Below are 21,720 nucleotides of genomic sequence, written 5' to 3' on the forward strand. Positions count from 1 at the left end.
AATATAATGTCCTCCAGGTTCATTCATGTGGTTGCAAATGACAGGATTTCCTTCTTTTGTAAGCTGTGTAGTATTCCATTGTGTATATATGCCACATTTTCTTTATCCTTCGTCCTTTTGAAAATGAATTTTGGACATTCAACAAGCCAGCAAGGGAGCATCAGTGAAAATTTGTAAAGAGAACAGAATTATGCTTTATAGGAATATGTGTTTTTAGCCAAATGGCTAAAATCTGAATAGATGGCTGACTCTATTCATTAGTGATTTTTATATAAAGCAGAACCCAATGATGTTTTTATGCAATGAGATTATATATATAATATCTTGTTATCATAAACCCTAAATTAGTAGGCTCTGAGTTAACAAGGTATTTCCTATTATTGTGTCTTAAAAGGACAGAAAAAAAAAAGGACAGAACATATGTCACAAGTAACTTCATTGGTTAATCCTGGAAATTTAACAAGTTGGGTATGAATTCAACACTATTTCCCAGGATAAGGTGCCCAGTTAAATTAAAATCTTACAGGCATTATTATTTCTTATAAAACAGATTTTCTCCTCCCAGTTTTAAAAACAAGTCACAAGGGAGCCCTGGTGCATCTCAATGATCTGCTAATGTCTATTTGTGACTTTCTGTCAAATCTAAGACTCTAAACTAGACACTAAACTATTTTAAAGATGTTTCTGATACATATTTGCCTTTTTAAAAAAAGATACGGAGACTTGCTCTGTTGCCCAGGCTGGTCTCAAGTTGCTGGGCTCAAACGATCCTCCTACCTCAGCCTCCCAAGGAGCTGGGACTACAGGTGTGCACCATGATGTCCAGCTCCTATATTTGACTTTTTAAGAACAACTCTTGGTCTCAATTCTAGTATATCTCAAATATTTGGAAGTTTGCAACAATATATGCTATAAAAAATTAAGATAAGTTCAAGATAAGAAAATTTAGGGCAAGGAAAAGCCTTCCCAGTAGTCTGTGTAAATGCCAAGGGCAGTCACTTCTGAGGAAATGATTTCACCTTCTTACTACATTCTCCTGCCCTAGCTCTCTTCTTGCATTCAGTCCTAAACACTCAGATTGTACTGTATATTTCCACATGCTCCTTACTTTTGAACAAAGCCCACTGAAAAGAATGGCTGCAATATACCGTTTCCAACAATAATGAAATTTCAGAAGAAAAAAATCTGAATGTCTGAGTACAAAAAAAAAACTCTGTTTTGAAATGTGTTTTCATAAGGGGGCTTCAACCTGAGCCAAGGGCAGAGCTGGAAATACAGAACTGTGAGTAGGTAAGAATAAGAGGCTCATCTAAACCTTATGATATTGACAAAATGAGATTGGATTAACGTGACCACTGCAAGCAAAATGAAAGTCTACATGTTAAGCCACTTCCATCCTGAGAGTGCAAAACACCTCTCAGGAATGTCTGTCCTGTGAATGAACTCAGTACACAGGTGAGAGACTCCTAGGATGCTTCTCCCAGCTTAGTCTCCAACGTACCTTTATGTGTCTAATCCAGGACTGAGCCTGTTTCAAATTATCTTCATTGACTTCAGCAAGTTGTTCCCGCCAAGCAACTGCTTGACCATCAAACTTCACAAAGTTAAACTTACTTTGATATTTCAGCTGTTCCTAAAAGAGACAATGATTATTTAACCATAAAACCACTCAGATGTTAGAAAGGGTTAGGGTAGGCCACAGTTTGATATATTTTAATCATGATGGTCTCTATTTTCAGTTCAAGAAGCAAAAAATTATATTCAATAGAGAATATCCTATCTAGTATAAAGGATAGTTAAATAAAATTTATCCAGTTTGTGTGTTAAGACCTTTACAAATATATATATGATTATATGAATATACATTATATATGTCACGTATATGTAAAAGTTTATATATATAATGTGACATTAAATATTGATTTTAATACTAACATTAAGGATATACCAAATAAGCACACCAAATACAATATGCTGGAAGAAAAGAAATCTAAAACAACATCATCATTTCAGTCATTCTCTTTTAGGTAAAGCCATTATTCAGTTACAACTTTATACACTTGCTCATATTTCTCCAGTAGAGCTTTTTTAAATTAAAAAGTGCATTTTGGCCGGGCACTGTGGCTCCCAGCACTTTGGGAGGCTGAGGCGGGTGGATCACGAGGTCAGGAGATCGAGACCATCTTGGCTAACACGTCTCTACTAAAAATACAAAAATTAGCCGGGCGTGGTGGCAGGTGCCTGTAGTCCCAGCTACTCGGGAGACAGGAGAATGGCGTGAACCCGGGAGGCGGAGCTTGCAGTGAGCCGGGTTGGCACCACTGCACTCCAGACTGGACGACACAGTGAGACTCCATCTCAAAAAAAAAAAAAAAAAAGTGCATTTTGTATTTCTCAAACACTCCCCGTTATTATTTCTGTGGTTAATAATACATCAATACTACAAACTCACAGCATTACTGTGATATCATTTGACAGGTGTGGACACTAGGATTTAGGGCACTTGGGCAACCTGCTTCAGTTCACACAGCTCAGAGGCAGCACAGGCAGAATAAGAACTGGGAGCTTCTAAACACCAGCCTGCATGCCTCCCATGCACCAGGGTACACAGCATCTCTAATAAACATTTGAAATTAAAAATGCTAAGATGAGGAGTTTCTGGAAGACAATGGAAGTGTGTGTATACCAAAGATTTCAGGACAGAGAAAATCTGAAACAATGAACATAGCAACTCCCTTAAGCAACTCATGTGTGACAGAAAGAATCCACCAGAGAAAGGGTCTATTTGCAAAAGAGAACTGATGATTCTTTAACTAGCAAAAGGGAGTACTTCTCTGAATTTGGCTTTCTTAGGAATTTTTTAGAGCAACAAGCCCCTATCCACTGCTCATAACCATCTGATACACAAAGCCCCAAATGCATGAACCGACAGTTCCATCTAACCTGTATGAACTGAATGATCTTGTCCTTCACCAAGTCCAGTTTGCTCTTCATTGAGTGAGACGTGTCAATGAGAATGTAGATGCAATCATTATGCAATCTTCCAAAGAGGCTTTGACTCCCATCCTGTAGCCATTTAATCCTAGGCAGGAAGTAGGTTGAAAGTGAATGGTGAGGGCCTGCAGGCAACAAGAGCATCTTCCCAAGAACTTAATGATGCATCTGCAGAGGACAGAGCTGCGCTATGTTGTTTATACCCAATCTTCTGTGAGTAGATCATTCGCTTTGAGGTTTTTCTGTAGAAAATCCTACATTTGGGCTGTAGGATGCACTACCCACCATCAAGCCAAGTAAAACAAAACTAAGAAAATCAGTATGACAGAAAAATAAATTCATTGTGGGTGCTGTCAGGCCTCTGAGCCCAAGCTAAGCCATCATATCCCCTGTGACCTACACATACACATCCAGATGGCAGGTTCCTGCCTTAACTGATGACATTCCACCACAAAAGAAGTGAAAATGGCCTGTTCCTGCCTTAACTGATGACATTGTCTTGTGAAATTCCTTCTCCTGGCTCATCCTGGCTCAAAAGCTCCCCTACTGAGCACCTTGTGACCCCCACTCTGCCCGCCAGAGAACAACCCCCTTTGACTGTAATTTTCCTTTATCTACCCAAATCCTATAAAATGCCCCTACCCTTGTCTCCCTTTGCTGACTCTCTTTTCAGACTCAGCCCGCCTGCACCCAGGTGATTAAAAGCTTTATTGCTCACACAAAGCCTGTTTGGTGGTCTCTTCACACGGACGCATATGAAAGGTGCCAAAGTCAAAAATAAATTACTTCTAGTCATCTGATATTTTGAGGACCTCAGCTATGACTTCAGACTATTTGTTCTTCTAATCTGGCTGACTGCAGTCAAGCTAGTGAAGCCAGCACATTCCTGAAGCTTCAATGAAACTTATGGACAGCATCAAGCAGCCCCAGAGCTCTGTAATAACCAAGGCCCTGGTGGCTGTGTGAGAAGGACTGCGTCTGTGGTCCATGACCAGGTTCCCATCACAGGATGTAAATAAATGAAATTCGTAGCTGCAGGCAAAGCCTGGGGGGTGGAGGTAAGGAAAGAGTATGGAAAAAATATTTGAATTGAGTTCAGAGTTCAGCAAAGCCTAAGAAACTAAAATTTGAATGGCAAAATATTGAAAGGACATTACTGCACAGGAGAAAGGGAGAGAGAGCATGCTCCAGAGATCTGCAGAAGGGTGTCCTCGAAATTTTGGCTAAATAATGATCAAGGCATGCATGTGAAGAAACTACTGAAACCAAGGAAGAAATCACCAAAGGAGTAGGCTGATCAACCCCTCAGGGCTCACACGCGGTTAGGAGTAGTTCATCTACCAGCCAGAGTGGGAAAATCTCCTTAATATATGGGGCAACAAGTAGCGTTCTTGAAAGAGTATTGCCTCGGTAGCAGGACCAAATTAGCCCTGGGCTAAAGGCGACCCTAGATCTATTCTAACATAACTGAAAAGCAATTCCTAGAGAGGTCAAACTGGTTTCAAGTAACTTCACTGTATCAAGAACATATATAAAACTACAATGAAATCTAGTACCTGATAATGTAAAGTTAAAATGCCTGGCATCCAGTAAAAAATTACCAGGCATACAAAGAAGCAGGAAAATATGATCCAAACCAGAAGAAAAACTGATCAACAGAAACAGATCCCAAAATGACACAGATGATAGAATTAGCGGAAAAGGATGTTACACAGCTATTACAAATATAACCCATATGGTCAAAAAGGTAAAGTATAAACAGAATGAGGAGAGAAATGGAAGATATTTAAATAGACCCAAATAAAACTTGTAGAGAGATACAATATCTGAAATTTAAAATATACTGCATGGTATTAATAGTACATTAGACATTAGGAGAAGAAAAGATTAGGGAACAAAAGACAAAGCAAAGGAAACAATTTAAAGTTAACTCAGAGAGAAAAAAGACAAAAGCATTTTCATCAGAGAGAATTAGTGGCCCGTGGAACAATATCAAGGAGTCTAACATATGTGTAATCAAAGTAGAAGAAGGAGAAGAGAGGGGGAGGCAGAAAAAATATTTGAGAAAATATGACCAAAATGTTTTAATTTTGATTGAAACAGTGCACCTACAGATCCAAGAAGCTCAAAGAACCCAAGAAGAAGAAAAATAAAGGAAACTACACCCAGGCATATCACAATAAAATTGATAAAATCTAGAAATAGAGAAATTTTAAAAAGCATCAAAGACATTATGTGTAGAGGAGCAAACAAAAATATGACCGGAGACTTCTTATCATAAATCATGCAAACCAGGAGACAATGGAGAAGGATTTTCAAAGTACTGAAAGACAGAACTGTAAAACCAGAATTCTATGCTTAGCCAACACATCATTCGAAAATAAAGGTAAATTAAAGAGTTTTTCAGACTGAAACAGCTCATTCATCACCAATAGACCTGCACTACCAGAAATATGAATGAAACTTCTTCAGGTGGAAAAAAATGATACCAAATGGAAATGTGGATGCATACAAAGGAATAAAAAGCAACAGAGATATCAAGTATGTGGTTAAATATAAAATACATCTATTCTAGTTTTTAATCTAGTTACAAGACAATTGACTGTTTAGAATGTATTGTGTAATGCATGCACAGAAGTGCACAACAATAGAAAGGGCGTAAGTGGGAGTGAAAGTTGTAAGATTCCTGTAATATACATGAAGTGATATAATATTATTTGTAGGGTGACTGATAAGATAAATATTGTAAATCCTAAATAGCCACACACACACATCAAAACACAACAAAGAGGTAGAGCTAATAAGACAATAGTGGAGATAAAATGTAATAATAAAAAATACTCAAACAAAAGAAGGCAGAAAACCAGTAAAAAGGGAACAGAAAACAAATAGCAAAATCTTAGATTTAAATCCAATCAAATCAATAATCACATTAAATGTAAATGATTTTAACACTCCAATTAAAAGCCAAAGATTGTTAGGTTGGATTAATAATACAATGCTCACATATAATTATATATCTTGTGTCTGTAAGAAATCCATTTAAATATAGGATGCAGACAAGTAAAGATGAAATGATAGAAAAAAAGAATAATAAAAATAATGTAGGGTGGCTAAACTGCTATAAGAGTAAATTTCAGAACAAGGAATATTACCAGAGATATAAAAGGGACATTTCATAATTACAAAAAAATTGGTTCATCGAGAGAACATAACAATCTTAAATGTACATGCAACTATTAATATTGCCTCAAAATACGTGAAGAAAAAGCAGAACTGAAATGAGAATTAAAGACTACAGTTGGAGATTTCAACACTCTTTTCTCAATAATTTATAGAACAACTAGAGAAAATCAGTAATAATATGAAAGACTTGAATGACACTCTCAACCAACTTGAGCTAATTGATACCTGTAGTATACTCCACCCAACAAAACCTTATTTTTTTTTTCCAAAATCTGTACTACAAAACAGGTCCCAATAAAATTATAAGAATTGAATCACACAGTATTTCTCTGTTTACAGTGAAATTAAAACAGAAATCAGTAACAAAAGCTATCAGGAAAATCCACAAATATTTGGGAAGTAGACAACACACTCGCACTGTCACCCAGGCTGGAGTGCAGTAGTGCGATCTGCAAGCTCCGCCTCCCGGGTTCAAGCGATTCTCCTGCCTCAGCCTCCCGAGCGGCTGGGACTACAGGTGCCCGCCACCATGCCCAGCTAATTTTTTGAATCTTTAGTAGAGACAGGGTTTCACTATGTTGGCCAGGCTGGTCTCGAACTCCTGACCTCATGATCCACCCCCTTGGCCTCCCAAGGTGCTGGGATTACAGGCGTGAATCACTGCGCCCAGCCTAAACAGCACATTTCTAAATAACCCTTTAGTCAAAGAAGAAATGATGGGGAAAATTAGAAAATATTCTGAAATGATTGAAAATGAAATACAATATATCAAAATCTGTGAGAGGCAGCTAAAGAGTACAGAAGAAAGGTATAACACATTGGGCAATACACGTGTGGCCTAGAAAAGAATGTGAGGTATGAAACAGAAGCATTCCTTAGCCTCCTACCACAAGGTGTGACCAGTGTGATAGCCACACGTTGGCTTGCTGTTTTCAATAAACTGCACTGGCATCAAGGCAGCTGGGATCTGAATCCAAACAACCCCCCCCTTTTTTTTAACAAGGCTATCAGCAAACCATCAGATGGCAACCTTGACTTAACAATGTTTGTTGGCCCTTTGTCTCAGTTGAGCTTTTACTGGTATATATACACCATGGAGTACTACTAAACCATACAAAAGAATAAAATTCTGTCATTCGCAGCAGCATGGATGAGCCTACAGGACATTATGTTAAGCAAATTAAGTCAGACACAGAAAGATAAATACCACATGTTCTCATTCATATGTGGGAGCTAAAAATATCTGAGCAGATAGAGGTAGTGAGTAGAACTGTATTAGAGACTGAGAAAGGTAGGGAGAGAGGATAGGGAGGTTGGTTAGCGAATACAAAAGTTTAGCTAGATAGGAGGAACAAGCTCTGGTATTCTGCAGCTCTGGAGGGTCAATATGGTCAGCTATAATTTATGTATATTTTTTAAAAGCTAAATGAGAGAATTTTGAATGTTCACAACATACAGAAACGACGTGTGTTTGAGGTGATGGATATGTGAGTTACCCTGATTTGATCTTTGTACATTGTATACACACACCTAAATATCACTGTGTATCACGTAAATAGGTACAATCATTGTGTGTCAACTAAAAATAAAAGGGAGGAAAAAAGATCAAGTAGATGAGAATGTCCAGAGCGAGGAGACCACTTGTAACTTCCTGCAAATAACACCAACCTCCTTCGGATCCGGGCCAGGGCTGTGTGGATTCTCTCACTGTACCACTTGCACTTCTCTTTGGTAATGTTGACGTGGACCAAGCTCCCATCCTTCCAGGGAGCATGGACAAACCTGCTGCAATATTTTGCATGGACTGTCTTCTTGTTCGTCTCCTAAGGAGATGACAAAGGACAGAAGCCACTCAGAAACTGTCCAAAGAGAAGAGCCTCCAGATGGCACCTTAAGCTCTGTCGTATTCAAGTGGCTCTTAGCACTCCACTCTACCGTCAATCATTCCTTTGTTAGTTCAACCAAATATGTTCCGCTGCCCGCTTCCTATGGAGCCCTGCAGTAGATGTCATGAACATAGGCCAGAAAGATACAGGAGATCACATGTGTGCCCCAGAAAAGCTAATGATTCCAGCATAGAGACACCCCCAACCGACACACACACACACACACACACACACACACACACACACACACACAGACACAGAGACAGAGAGGGAGAGGGAGAGAGAGAGAGACATAGCAATGTGGAGAATTAGATACTCAGTCCCTGGCACTGGGTTGAGAGAGTAAGGACCTGGAAAGTCCTGGTAAAGAAGAGAGAGCGACAGTGGACTAGATGGCCAGCGAGACCATTCTGGAGGAGGCGGGACTGAGATTCCCATGAATCCTCTTTTCCCACCAAGAACCCCACTGCACATCTAGCGCCCTCCACCGAGACAGACGGAGCGAGCCCTCCTCAGTGGACCTCCATGACTTGGCCCACAGGCACTCAACCGGCGCTCCTCCTCTTAGGAGACCTTCTAAGACACCAGGAATACAAACACACACAATGACCAAACCCCTGCCTTCATGGAGCTCACAGTGCAGGAGGGGAGCCCAGTAATAAGCAAATCATGACACATCAGGTCAGAGGATGACACGTGGAGGAAGGCAAGGAGGAAGAGCAGAGAAAGAGGGGAGAGACGGGACAAGTTAGAAACTCACAGGGAAAGCCTCCCAGAGACAGTGAGCTAGGAGAGAAGGCCCGGCGGAACAGAGTGTGGCCATAGCGAGGCCGGGAGGAGGTCAGAGGACGCAGCGAGAGCAAAGGCCTGAGCTGGGAGTCCACCCGGCATGCTTGTCGAATTTTAGGAAGGCCAATATTGCCAAAGGAAAGAGAGAGAGGGAAGAGAGAGTGAGAGAAGCCGGGACACACGAAGAGGAGGGCCAGGAGCAGGTCCCGTAAAGCCTGACAGCTGTCGGAAGTGAGCTGGCTTTTGCTCTGAGTGAAAAAGGACTCTTCCCAGGGCTTTCACGAGAGCAGCAACATGTCTGATTGAGGGTTTCACAGCTTTACAGTGGTTGCTCTGTAAAGCAGACTGGACGGCCGAGGACCAAGGGCAGAAGCAAAGAGCCAGAAGGTCACGGAGTTTAATGGCCCCGGGCAGCCAAGCCCATGGGAAGAAGTGGTCAGATCCTGAATGACAGGCACGTTCTGAAAACAGAACCGACAGCGTTCACCGAGAGATCAGATGTGTGTATGCGAGAAAAGAGAGGAGTCAGGAATGACCCTGAGGTTTTCAGGCCGGGACGTGAAAGGGTGGAGTTGCAATCAATTGATAGGAGGAAGGTTGTGGAAGAGCAGCTTTGAATGGGAAAGATCGAGATTTACCATCTGATGTATCAGGTTCAAGGTGCCTATTAGACATCCAGGTAGCACGGCACTAGTCGGGAGATCAGGGTAGGCCGCGGGGCTGGAGGGGTACATTTTGAAGGCGCATGCACAGGGGCTTAAAAGCCATGGGACTGGAGGAGACCACCCAGGAAACGAGTGTAGACAGAGAAGCGATCAGAGCACTGCACCTCGAGGTGCTTCGGCATTGACAGGTTAAGGACAAGGAGAAGTCACAAAGAAGACTGAGAGAGGAACAGCCAGCGAGGTGGGAGGATAACCAGCAGTGTATATTCTGCCAAAAAAAAAAAAATTCAAGGAAGTGACCAACTACATCAACTTACTAAAGGTCAAGTAAGAAAGAGACTGAGAATGGACCCCTGGATTTAGCAATTCAGGGATCCCTGCAAAACGTGGGTTTTGGTGGAGAGGTGGAAGTCGGGGAGTTTCTGCCTGATGACAGCAGCTCCCAGGAGCATGGGAGGAGAACTGAAGAAGCAGAGAAAGGAAACGTATACAACTCGACTGAGGAATTGAATTCTAAGAGGAGCAGAGGCATGGGGGCACAGCCAGAGGCACATATGGGATCAAAAAACTTTTAAGATGGGAGAAATGGCAGAATGTGTGTGTGCTGATGCGAATTATCTGGAAACAAGGGCAACAGGAGGCTGTGATGTAGAAAGGGAGAGTGAATAAACGAGTGGAGAGACAGCCATGTATCTGTGCAGTGAATGGCCTTAGACAGGACAAGGACAATTCGGTCTGGGAGAAATAAAGGTAGATGGCAGACCCTGGGGGCTGAGATGTGGAGGCAGAAGCTCATGACATTCCCGTCGATGTTCACAACATAGGAAGCAAGCTCACCTGCAGAGAGTGAGTGGAGTGAGCGTGGAGCGGAAGGTGCTAGGTGTTTCAGGAGGAGAGGACAGCCAGTGAGGGGCTGAGTGGACTGCTAGGCAGCACAAAATATCCACTGACATTAGTGGGCGTGAATTTACAGTGAAACCAGGCATTATATATCGTGGCTGTTTTTCTCCAGTTTCTGCCAGTACAGTTAACTGCACGGAGATAAGCCAGAAAAGACGGAAAGTTGGCATTAGCCAGGGTTAAATCTGGGGTTTTGCCAGGTGAGCGCAATAGTTTAAGAGAAGGGAAAAATGGTTGAGGATGCATGGGAGGATAGAGAGGACAGAGAGGAGGTGGTAGAAACAGTAACTTTTATATCCTGGTGGAGGAGACAGATGGGTGGGAATAGACAGATGGGTGGGAATAGCGCAAGAGAATAAACAACCTACAGATGACTTGGTCAGACAGGGGGGCTGGTCAGACAGTTTGGAACTGAGGATGTGGCTTATGATTACACAGTTATTTGTAATGACAAGGCCGAGGGCATGCCTAAGGCAGGAGTGGTAGAGATGGAGTTGGGGAGGAAGTCACTGGGAAAGAGAAGGTCAAAGAAATGAGAGGTTGGGGTATTGGAAGGGTCCTCCATATGGGACTGAAGTCACTATGAACTGAAGCAGGTGTTGGAGCCAATGAAAGCAAGAGAGAAGCCCCATAATCTTCGAGGACTGACGAGGGTGAGCTTAGTAAGTGACAACCACAAGAGATGTCTTCAGTGACACAGTCTGATGACGTGGGAAGAAGGAGAGAGAAGGTCAAGAACCAGAAAACAGGAGCAAGGAGGCCACCACCCACCCCAGGTCCACAGGTCCAAAGGGAATGGGAGAGAAACCAGCCCCCACTCCAGAGGGCTGCAGGGAGGGCTTCTCAGAGAGGAGCCCCGATAAGCATCCAATGGGAACGTTTCAGAGGCCTGGAAGCAATCAGGGTTTGCTGATGATGCACCCAGAGGGCGGGGTGGGGGGATTTTAGGAGTCAGAGAGGGTGGAGTGGGGTCAGAAAAGGGATGTTCAGAGCCGCATGGCAATGAGAATTCCCGAGTCCAGTGGTGACTGGTGAGAACGAGTGGACTCAGTAGACTACTGGGCAGCTCAAAAGATCCACTGACATGAGTGGGCATGAATTTACAGTGAAACCAGGCATTGCATTGTGGCTGTTTTCCTCCAGTTTCTGCCAGTATAGTTAACTGCATGGAGATAAGCCAGAAAAGGCGGAAAGAGGTTGAAGGGCATGATGAGATCTGTCCTATGCTCCCAAGGCAGGCAGAGGTGGACACCTCCGCTGCCCTGCAAGGATGGAAGGAGAAAGGTGTCTTGTCTCTCATGCTCACCACATCCCCATCAAAGGGCATTTCCCGAGTGTGCCTCATGCACAGCCAAATGGAAAACCACCAGACCATACACCACAGAGAGGCAGGTTCTGTGTCAGGCAGCGCGTGTCAGAATGGGAAAAGCATAGTGTGAAAGCCCAGTGGACCCAAGTTCAAACCCTGCCTCCAACTGCCACAAGATCAATCTCAAGCGAGTTACCTAACCTCTCACAGGTCCCGCGACTGTTTTCTCCTGTGTAAACTGAGAGCACAAATGTTTACCTTGAATATAAAGCATAGAAGCGTTCCATAAATGCTCAATTCTGACTCACAATGTTTGTAGTGCAGAAAAAAAGGAAGGCAACATCTGTGGGGCATCTCCTATGTGCCGGGCACTGTGCTCAGACATGCATTTGTAAATTTGCACTTTACACTACCCATTTCACGAATATGAAGGGTGAAGCTCAAAGAAGTCACATGATTTGTTCAACATCTCATCATCAGTAACTACTAGAAGCAGCATTTATACCTAGAACTTCTCGTTCCGTATCCAGTGTGCCTTCCGCCATATCACATGAACTGGTACATAGCAGGGGCTCCATAAATATTTGTTTGAAAAATAGACGAAGAGACAAGAATGGGTTTTTGAACATCAGGCCTGGTTTTGTGCATGAGCTCAAGCAACCGTGCATGCAGTGTGATTTCAGGGATGCCTGAAATATCAAGTTCTTAGGATTGGCCTGAAATTCCCTTATTAGAAATGCATGTTTGTCTCCTCCTCCCAGTTGTTCATCATCTTTGAACTGCTACATAATAAGGCCTTTTTAGCCATTCATTTCTGTGTTAACGAGTTTCCTGGGTCTGTTCCTATAAACTAGTTTTTATTGTTAAATATTTAGGGGGTCTTGCCCAGTGGGAGTCTGGGGGAACCCTAAATAATCTACCTATTTCACAGCCTTAGTTTCTTCCTACTTTATACACATCACAATTTTAGGTGTGAATCCAGTTTCAGTACGTAGTCCCAAAGACTAAAAATAAAACTGTCCCTTTCTCATCAGTATTTGTAAAAAAAAAAAAAAAAAAAAAAAAAAAAAGGGAGCTGTACTATATATTAATAATTCTCAATCTTTACCATAATACAGTTGACTAGCACAAAAAAATTGAGGTAAAATTCCCTCTTGTAAGCCAAATTATTCAAAGTGGTCCTGTAAAATTTCATTTAAAATTGACAAGAATGAGTTAGGAGATGATCAGTATTAGAGCTAGCTTGAATATACTACATTGTCGTCAGTTTGCAGTAAGCTATGTTCAAATTGATGGGGATTAATATTTTGAAATATCCAGAATCTAATGTATTTTTTATTTTATTTTATTTTATTTTGAGACAAAGTCTCCCTCTGCCACCCAGGCTGGAGTGCAATGGCTCAATCTTGGCTCACTGCAAGCTCCACCTCTCGGGTTCTGCCTCAGCCTCCCAAGTAGCTGGGATTACAGGCACGTGCCACCATGCCTGGCTAATTTTTGTATTTTTAGTAGAGATGGGGTTTCACCATGTTGGCCAGGCTGGTCACGAACTCCTGACCTCAAGTGATCTGCCCGCCTTGGCCTCCCAAAGTGCTGGGATTACAGACGTAAGCCACCATGCCTGGCCTATTTTTAAAATGAAAATTTAGTTATGTGTGATTTCCTGAACATTACAGAATAATGTCTACAAAACCAGAAAACTGTGCTGGGGGAGGAAACCCACAAATGAGATTTTCCCTGCGCTGTAGCAATTACCCTGCATCCTAGGGTAAGCCAGGAAACAAGTCGTGCATCAATTCTGCATTTTTCTAATTCAGTTTTTATATTTTCTTCCTTGCAGTTTGTCATAAATGCACAGCAGTGAGGGGGCAAGAACATAACATGGTGTGGCTCACATAGCCCCGACGGACAGTGCCCTTTCCATGGAGGGCATGTAGGGCTCAGTGGCCAGCCAGCCTAATAACAAGTGGCAACAGGACTGGAGTTCCCCCTCTGCTGGAGTTACAACATCTCAGTAATGACCCTGACTTTGAATCGGAGCCTTCAAGAATACATGAGGTGACACTGCATTTGAGGGGGGGGCCTTGATTTTCTTTCCCAGGTGTCTCCTCTGGGCTGCGGTCACCCGCCTGTCACCTGCCTGTCTGCCCCGGGCTTGCATTTTAGGTTCACTTCACAGCATGTACCTGGAACTTTGCCACCTCCTGAAAGAGCCTGCCTTTGGTTTTGCAAATCTGCCATGTTCATTTTATCCTGATTTCTATTTCATATTGGGACACTTCTTAGTCTTTCCATGCTTCTAAACCTTTGACACCTTGTCTTCTGGTTCCTGTTCTACACCTCTCTGCTTCTCAAGGTGTAGCCCCTGGACCAGCAGTGTTAGCATCATCTGGGGGTTGTTATGGATGCAAATTCTTGAGCCGCATTTCGGACCTACTGACTCATATGCATGATGCTGGAGTTAAGGCAGCACTGCTGTCGAGCACTGTCCTTCATTGGGAGCCAGAGTCGGGCACTAGGAGAAGCTGTATTCCTACAAAACCCACAATAGAACTGCAGCTTTCAAAGTTTTTAATGGCTATAGCCCTTTGGAGGATCTGACTCCTTATTTGCTGGGATTGCGCTGTATGCTGGCTGCTAGTCACTGGAATAATGAGGGAAAATACAAGAGGACCACAGAAACGCCTGCTGCGCTGGGCATACTCACCAGCAATTTCTCTTTTCCATTCAATATGGGGGAACAAAGGGCTTCTCTATTTGCATAATGTTGAATAATTCTGAAACTCATAATGCCTGATTTCTCCAAACCCAGCCCCTGGCTTATGTACAACTCACTGATGTCTAGAACTCATTCCCAGCCTTGATCTCCACTCCCACAGATGCCCTTTGGAGAAGGGTGAGGAGGGAAACAGAGGAACCCTGTTCTTCACAGAAACCCAAGCTGGTTTCTCTCCCTGCTGCCCCTTCCCCTGCCTTCTGACCCGAGGGAGGCCTCACCCACCCAGGACTTGAGGGGAGGCCCCAGCCCCTCCCAGGAGTGCACTTCACCTACCGCACTGGTCTGCACGGACTCATTCTCCGGTTTGGCTTTTATATCCACAACCCCATCAGCGTGGCGGAAAGAGCAGTCGGCAAGCACATCATACAAGGATAGCTTCTGGGCCTTCAAGCCATATTTCTGCAGCCATGTCTTAGAGTCCCAGGTGTCTTCTGGATTCGATGCAATCTCAACAGAGGTTGTTTCTGACTCTGTAGAATCACAGCTTGTCAGCCATTCATACTGCATGAGCCATTCATATTACACCCCCAACTTAATATTGACCAACTTGCAACGTGTTCTTTATTAGACACAAAGCCCATGTTTCATTTCAGAAAACAGCTTTCCAAAGCAGGACTGGCAAAGAATTATTAGGCTTTTAATGGCAAAAACCACGACTACTTTTGCACCAACCTAATAATTCAAAAGACTGCAAAGCAGGGTTACTTTTTATTTCACTTCCTCCTCTACCAAAGTTGACTGGCCCCATGCCTGGGTGAAGGTGACCAGTAGACCAAGGCTGTGTGTCAGGAGCCATGTATGTGTAAGGATGGAGTCAGAAGCTCTGGCTTCAAGGCCTGGCTCCATCACCCTCTAGCAAGTTGCTCAAACTTGGGTGAGTCACTCCACTTGACCTCTCTGAGCTTAAGCAGGATTCTTCACCTGCAGCTGGAAGATAGTATTTGCTTGGCCTTCCTAGGTAAACTGCAGCAATCCAGTGAGAAAAGTTATGTGAGGCCAGGCGTGGTGGCTCACGCCAATAATCCCAACACTTTGGGAGGCCAAGGCAGGTGGATCACCTGAGGTCAGGAGTTTAAAACCAGCCTGGCCAACATGGCGAAACCGCATCTCTACCAAAAATACAAAAATTAGCCAGGTGTGGTGGCAGGTGTCTGTAATCCCAACTACTTGGGAGGCTGAGGCAGAATTGCTTCAACCCGGGAGGCAGAGGTTGCGGTGAGCCGAGAATGCACCACTGTGCTCCAGCCTGGGCAAGAGAGCAAGACTCCATCAAAAAAGAGGAAAGAATGAAAGAAAGACAGAAAGAAAGAGAAAGAGAGAAGAAAAGAAAGAAAGAGAGAAAGGGAGGGAGGGAGGGAGGAGAGAGACAGAAGAAAGAAAGAAAAGAAAGAGAGAGAGAAAGAAAGAAAGAGAGAAAGAGAGAGAAAAGGAGGGAGGGAGGGAGGAAGGAGAGAGAGAAGAGAGAAAAAGAAAGAAAATAGAAAGAAAGGGAGGGAAGGAGGAAGGGAGGAAGGAGAGAGAGAGATGAAGGAAAGAAAGAAAGAGAAAGAGAGAAAGGAGGGAGGGAGGAAGGGAGGAAGGAGAGAGAGAGAAGAAAGAGAAAGAAAGAGAGAGAAGGAGGGAGGAAGGAGAGAGAAGAAAGAAAGAAAGAAAAAGAAAGAAAGAAAAGAAAGAGAAAGAAAGAGAGAAAGGAAGGAGGGAGGAAGGGAGGAAGGAGAGAGAGAGAGAAGAAAAAGAAAGAAGAAAGAAAGAAAAAGGAAGAGAAAGAAAGAAAGAAAGAAAAGAAAGAGAAAAAACAGAAAGAGAGGAAGAAAGGAAGGAAGGTAGATCATGTGAAAATGCTTTGTAATGTGGTGGAAAGAGAAGTGATGAGGTGGAGGCGATCAACACGCGAAGGTAGGAGGCTGCCTCCCCTGAAGCCCCTTTGTTACCTTGGTGAGTGTGTCCTGACTCACAGCCTGGCTTTCCACCCTGCAGGCTCAGAAACCTCATGTGCCCTATCTAGGACAACTCACCTTAGCTTCACAGGAAAAAGAATAACCCACAATGCCAAATGCCTAAACATCTCCAGCCTCAGGCACATTCTCGTGGTGTTTTCCAGAGGTAATCTACACTGAGAAGACTGTGTTATGTTACCTGAGTGGGACAAGCCAGCATATCACACAAGCAGAAAACTATTTTTCCAGATGACTCGAAACTTGGAACAGCACCTAAGGGAGAATGAGCTTCTCAGGGGTGGACACAAAGGAGGGGTGAAGAACTGTGAAGCTGAGGAGGCACTGGTGTCTGGAGCTGGCTGTGCACATCTCCCAACTCCATGCTGGGCGATGGCTGCTTGGTAGGATGAAAGAGACCATGGTGGGAGTATTTATGGAATCTGGAAATCAGCACATGCTACACATCGGGGCTTTTTTAATTCCCTGGAGTGGGTTGTTAAACATTTGCACACCACTGGAAGGAAGGCAGAAAGGACCCTGAGATTTTGGCCCCACTGGGACCATGGGAGCCCTAGGAAGACGCGGAAGGGGTTCCTGGCAGGGAAATGTTTTTTTCTAACATGAACTATCACGTAGGATGTCCACCAGCGCTATAGAGTTTTGTTTAACTCCACTTACATTAATGGCTCTCAACCTTTCACAGTGGCATCCCCTGAGGAGCTTTAAAAAAAATACTGATGCCTGAGTCCCATCCACTAGATTCTATTTTAACTGGTTTGGGAGTGTGGCCTGGACACTGGGATTTTACAAAGCTCCCCGGGCAACTGTATTGTGCAGCCAAGGTTTGCCACTGGCTTAAGGTGGAAAGGGCTTCTCAGTTATGACTTGGTAACTCCATCAGCTGATGCTTCCATCAGACACACATGCAAGTGAAGTATCATTAATTAAAAAGTAGCACTCACTGTTAGGGAAACAAAAATATGACCCAGGCTTTCCTATTATTATATTTAAGGGGATATAGAATTAGGATAAGATGGGAAGACATAAATCATGTTAGAGCCAATTCCTTCTGTATAATGTGTAAAGGACCTCCCCATTAATGCTTCATGAGACCCACGTCCTTGAATTTTAATAGAACACCATTGAAAGAATTCACTCTGAAACCTACTAGAGTGGGGACTTCTCAAAGAAGCTTGTTCTGGATTTTGAACTTTAAACCAACCTGGCATCAAAAGCCCCTCAGAGCAGCATCCCCGACACCGGGAGCTGACTTTTCCATGAATCACAAAACATTTTTTCACGCTTCTCCGGGAGCTCAAGCCAGAGGCTTCTCAGAGCTCCGAGTGCCTGGGGTTCGCCTGCACACTCTCTCCCATCACAAAGAAGCAGCAAAAAGAGGATGCCGCCATTTCTGTCAGGGAGATCAGCCTCCTTGGAGAAACCCTTGGGGTGACATTTTCTTCAATTATTATTAATTATATTCCCATTCATTGTGTTTCTGCTTAGGAAGACCTTTCCTTTTCTCCTCTCCCTTTTTTTTCCTGATCAATAGGTGTAGTAGGAAATTAAATTTTCATTCAATTATTTCCATAGCAACACACACCTTATTATACCCTTCTGCTCTGCTTTGGGCTGCCTTCTTTTAAAAAAGTTAAGAGCCCTCTATCAAGTATAAATTCAAGCGTACCACAGAACTTCCTAAAAACACATTCGAACCAATCCTCGCAAGGGTTTTGAAAGAGTCAGAGACTAACTTCTGACTCCAACTTCACAGTGGACCAGGCGGTGCAGTCCTGAGGGCAGGATTCAGGCTCCCAATTACCATCTGAAAAGGGGGTTCAGGCAAGCCGCCAGAGCCACCTGAACTTTCATAGAGGAAAGAAAGGATGAACAAGCAATCAAAACCAAAGAACCCAGGCACTCTAAAGCTAAAGAAAGGAGAAAAAAAAAAAAAGGAGGGAAATCTTTTAACTTCCAGTGCTAATTACACCAATTAGTGGCTGAGTCTCATTTTCCTGGGAGGGGCAGGGAAGGGCATCATCCATTCACTAGCGTCACTTACTAAGGGGTCCTTTCCTTTTCCCTGCAGTTATCTTAATTAAAAATGTTACATGAATTCTCACCCACAGAGAATTCATTTATTATAGAAGTATGAGCTCACAGCTAATCCTGATTACATGGCTTTCCTATTCCACAGGACAGATTGCTAAAGATGTTCTTTCTGTTATGAGAAGGGAGCACATCTATGCCACAGAATTAACCAGCCCTGTCCTCCCCATCCCACTTGTCAATCTCAACATTTTTCAATGAAAAAGACCTACTGGGAAAATGCTTTTGAAAACCATCCCTGCTATAGCCAGGGCCACACACAAATAGATAAATTGGGCATAGGTATCAGTGCCCACTCCTCTTCCTGTCCCTCATCCACCCACCCTCCAGGTTCAGCTCCAGAGGGGCTCACAGCCATCAGGGATTTCTCACCACCATAACTCTCTTCTCCCAGCCTCCTCCACTGAATGTTACTTGCCTGGCACCTCATTCCTGCCATGCTAGCCCCACATGCCTTTCAGGGGGGCTGTCAGCGTATGAATAAACTGGAACTCTAGACCAAGTCTGATGTTTCCAAGAGTGGGTCCCACAGAAACTGCTTCCACTGCATGTCAGTGGCTTCTACTCAGGAAGAGGGCTCCTTAGACAAAAAGTTTGGGGAGCTTGAAAGGAAAGTTTCAAAGGATTCTTGATCACAGGACTTCTGTAAGACTTTCTTAGGGGAATGGGCAGTGGGGCTTACCACAAGCAAGATTCCCAAAGCTATTTAGCCCCAGAGTCTTTCTGCATAGAACGTTTTAGAGGGTTTGTATTTGAGAGACCATAACCCCTGTGATCATGGGTGCCATGAGACAATGAACAAACTCTTGGCCACCACATGGGGTGTGGTACAGGAAAAGAATGCTGTGAATTAGCTGAAAAGGAAGGCAGAAGGAAAGAAGGAAGGAGGGAGGAAGAGAAAGAAGGGAGGGAGGGGAAGACAGAAGAAGGGAAGGAAGGAAGGAGGGAGGGAGGGAGGGAGATGTTTGGTATAATATGGAACAATTGAGATTAGGAAGTGAGACAGGATTGATGGAGTTAAGGAAATTTAGACTGAGTGACCTGAAATTCACATGTTAAGTGGCGATGATGAGGGAGGGAGGGAGGAAAGGAGGGAAAGATAGAAGGGAGGGAGGGAGGGAAGGGAGGACAGAAGAAAGGAAGGAAGGAAGGGAGGGGAGAAAAGAAGGAAGGAAACCAGAATTGAGGACAGCTGGGAAAAGAGGGAGAAACATAACAACTGTCAGGAAAAGAAATGTGGTCTCGCCTGCTGGTGAGATGAGTGAGGTTTCAGCCCTGTGAGCCGGTTCAGCATGGAGCAGCTGCAAGGGCTGTGGGTTCTCTGAAGGTAAGATGAAGCCCATCCCAATCTGAGATCCAGGAGCCAGGTGGCGACAGTGTGGTGTGAGAGAGAAGCTCGTCTCTGAGCAGTCAAGCCCTTTGTCTGCTGCAGTTGCTAACTAAACCTGCTGTCAACCTACACTTGCTAAAGTACCATGCAATAAGCATATCTGCCTGGCACTGCAGGGGAGCCAAGAAATGGGGAGGAGGGAATGAAGGAGATGGAGGATGGTAACCCACCAACATTCTACCAAACTGATTCATTGTGGAGATCAGGTAAATGTTCTCTGGAGCACCCCACGGGCTACACACAAGGGCTGAGGCCCAAATAAAACCTCTGCTATAAAGAAGGGCTCCATGGCTTGACCAACTGGAAAAATGATTCCAACCCATAGTGTTCTCAATTCCTATAATCCTCAGGAGGTAGAGGTGGGAGAGAGAGAAAAGAAATAAAAAACAAGGAGGCAAAGAAGAAGCAGACATAAAAACAAAGAACATCAAACACCAATAACAGAAAGAACACGGAAGAGGAGCTAATGCCCCCTAAAGACATAGTTCAACATTTCCCTCACTTTCTCTTCTGCCTTATGATTCTGAAAGAAGGAATCTTAAAAGAATTATTTTAGATGTAAGGTGTGAATGATGCAGCTGCACGAAGAATTTTTAAACTACAGCACCTGCAGCTGGCTGCAGAGAAATAAGGAGCAGTTAATTTAGTGACAAGCCTGCATGAAGACTGAGAAGAAACCACTAAAGGGACTATAGACTGCAAGAGAAGAATTATAAAAGCCACATCTTACTGTGTCTACATCTAACTAGTATTTAAAACAGATTGAAAATAGTTGAGGATCAGTGAGGTAGGCATCAAACTGTACCTTAGGCTATTACTTCTTTAAAAATAGCTGTGGCATCACAAGATAAACACAGACTGATTCGAGATGTGTGGTACCATATGGAACAATTGAGATTAGGAAGTGAGAAAGGATTGATGGAGTTAGGGAAATTTAGACTGAGTGACCTGAAATTCACATGTTAAGTGGCAAGGATGAGAACTCTGAAACAGAGTGTGAATGCTGGAATGAAACGGACACAGAAAGCTGAATCTGCTTCCTTTGGAAAATTAAAATATTTGTCACCTTTTTGATCTTGCATCACTGTTGCTGAGGTTTTTAAAAAATCTTTAGTCAGCATATTTATTTCATATATTCTTTCAAAAACTTTTTGAGATATAATTCACATATCATAAAATTCGACAGCAAGGTGACGATAGTTAATGGTGATAAATTATATTCTTGAAATTATATTCTTGTAAATCCAAAGAGAGCTATTAAGTGCTCTCACCACAAAAATGTTTACTACGTAAGGTAATCTAAATTTTAATTAGCTAGATTTAACAATTTCACAATGTACATATACTTCAAAACATCAGGTTGTACATGATAAATACATACAATGTTATCTGCCAAATTAAAAAAAAATAAACAATTGGTGTTAATTATTCTTTAAACACTTGAAAGAAGTCACCAGTGAAGACATCTGGTCCTGGCTTCTCTTTGTGCAGACTTTTTAAAAAAATTACTAACTCAGTCGCTTATGACAGATCTATGCAGAATTTCCATTTCTTCTTGAGTCAGTTTTGGTAGTTTGTGTCTTTCTGGGAATTTGTCCATTTCATTTAGGTTATCTTATTCATCAACATACAATTGTTCATAGTAGTCTCTTATAATCATTTTTACTTCCAAAAGGCTGGTACTCATACCCCCTCTTTCATTCCCGATTTTAGTAATATGGCTCTCTCTCTCTCTCCTTTCTTGGTTTGTCTAGGTAAGGATTTGTCAACTTTGTT

The 21,720-nt window shown here is 43.1% G+C and overlaps 1 protein-coding gene across 14 annotated transcripts in view; it reads right to left on the minus strand.

Moving 5' to 3' along the window:
* Positions 1 to 21,720, minus strand: part of VWA3B (von Willebrand factor A domain containing 3B) — a 225,676-nt gene that overhangs the window by 113,057 nt on the left and 90,899 nt on the right. For 12 of the 14 annotated variants that reach the window (XR_010149071.1, XR_008546486.2, XR_008546484.2 and 9 more), the window contains 4 exons: positions 14,782 to 14,978; positions 7,849 to 8,003; positions 2,944 to 3,082; positions 1,502 to 1,633 (listed from right to left, as the gene is read on the minus strand). Coding sequence is in view for 8 of the 14 variants with exons in the window: in XM_054678675.2 (XP_054534650.1) it covers positions 1,502 to 1,633; positions 2,944 to 3,082; positions 7,849 to 8,003; positions 14,782 to 14,978 (623 nt within the window). In the remaining 6 variants the exon portion in view is untranslated. The remainder of the gene's footprint in view (positions 1 to 1,501; positions 1,634 to 2,943; positions 3,083 to 7,848; positions 8,004 to 14,781; positions 14,979 to 21,720) is intronic. The other 2 variants (XM_054678679.2, XM_063788980.1) reach the window with 1 other exon arrangement.

The sequence above is a fragment of the Pan troglodytes genome, chromosome 12, assembly GCF_028858775.2.
Source record: "Pan troglodytes isolate AG18354 chromosome 12, NHGRI_mPanTro3-v2.0_pri, whole genome shotgun sequence".
Taxonomy (NCBI): Eukaryota; Metazoa; Chordata; class Mammalia; order Primates; family Hominidae; genus Pan; species Pan troglodytes.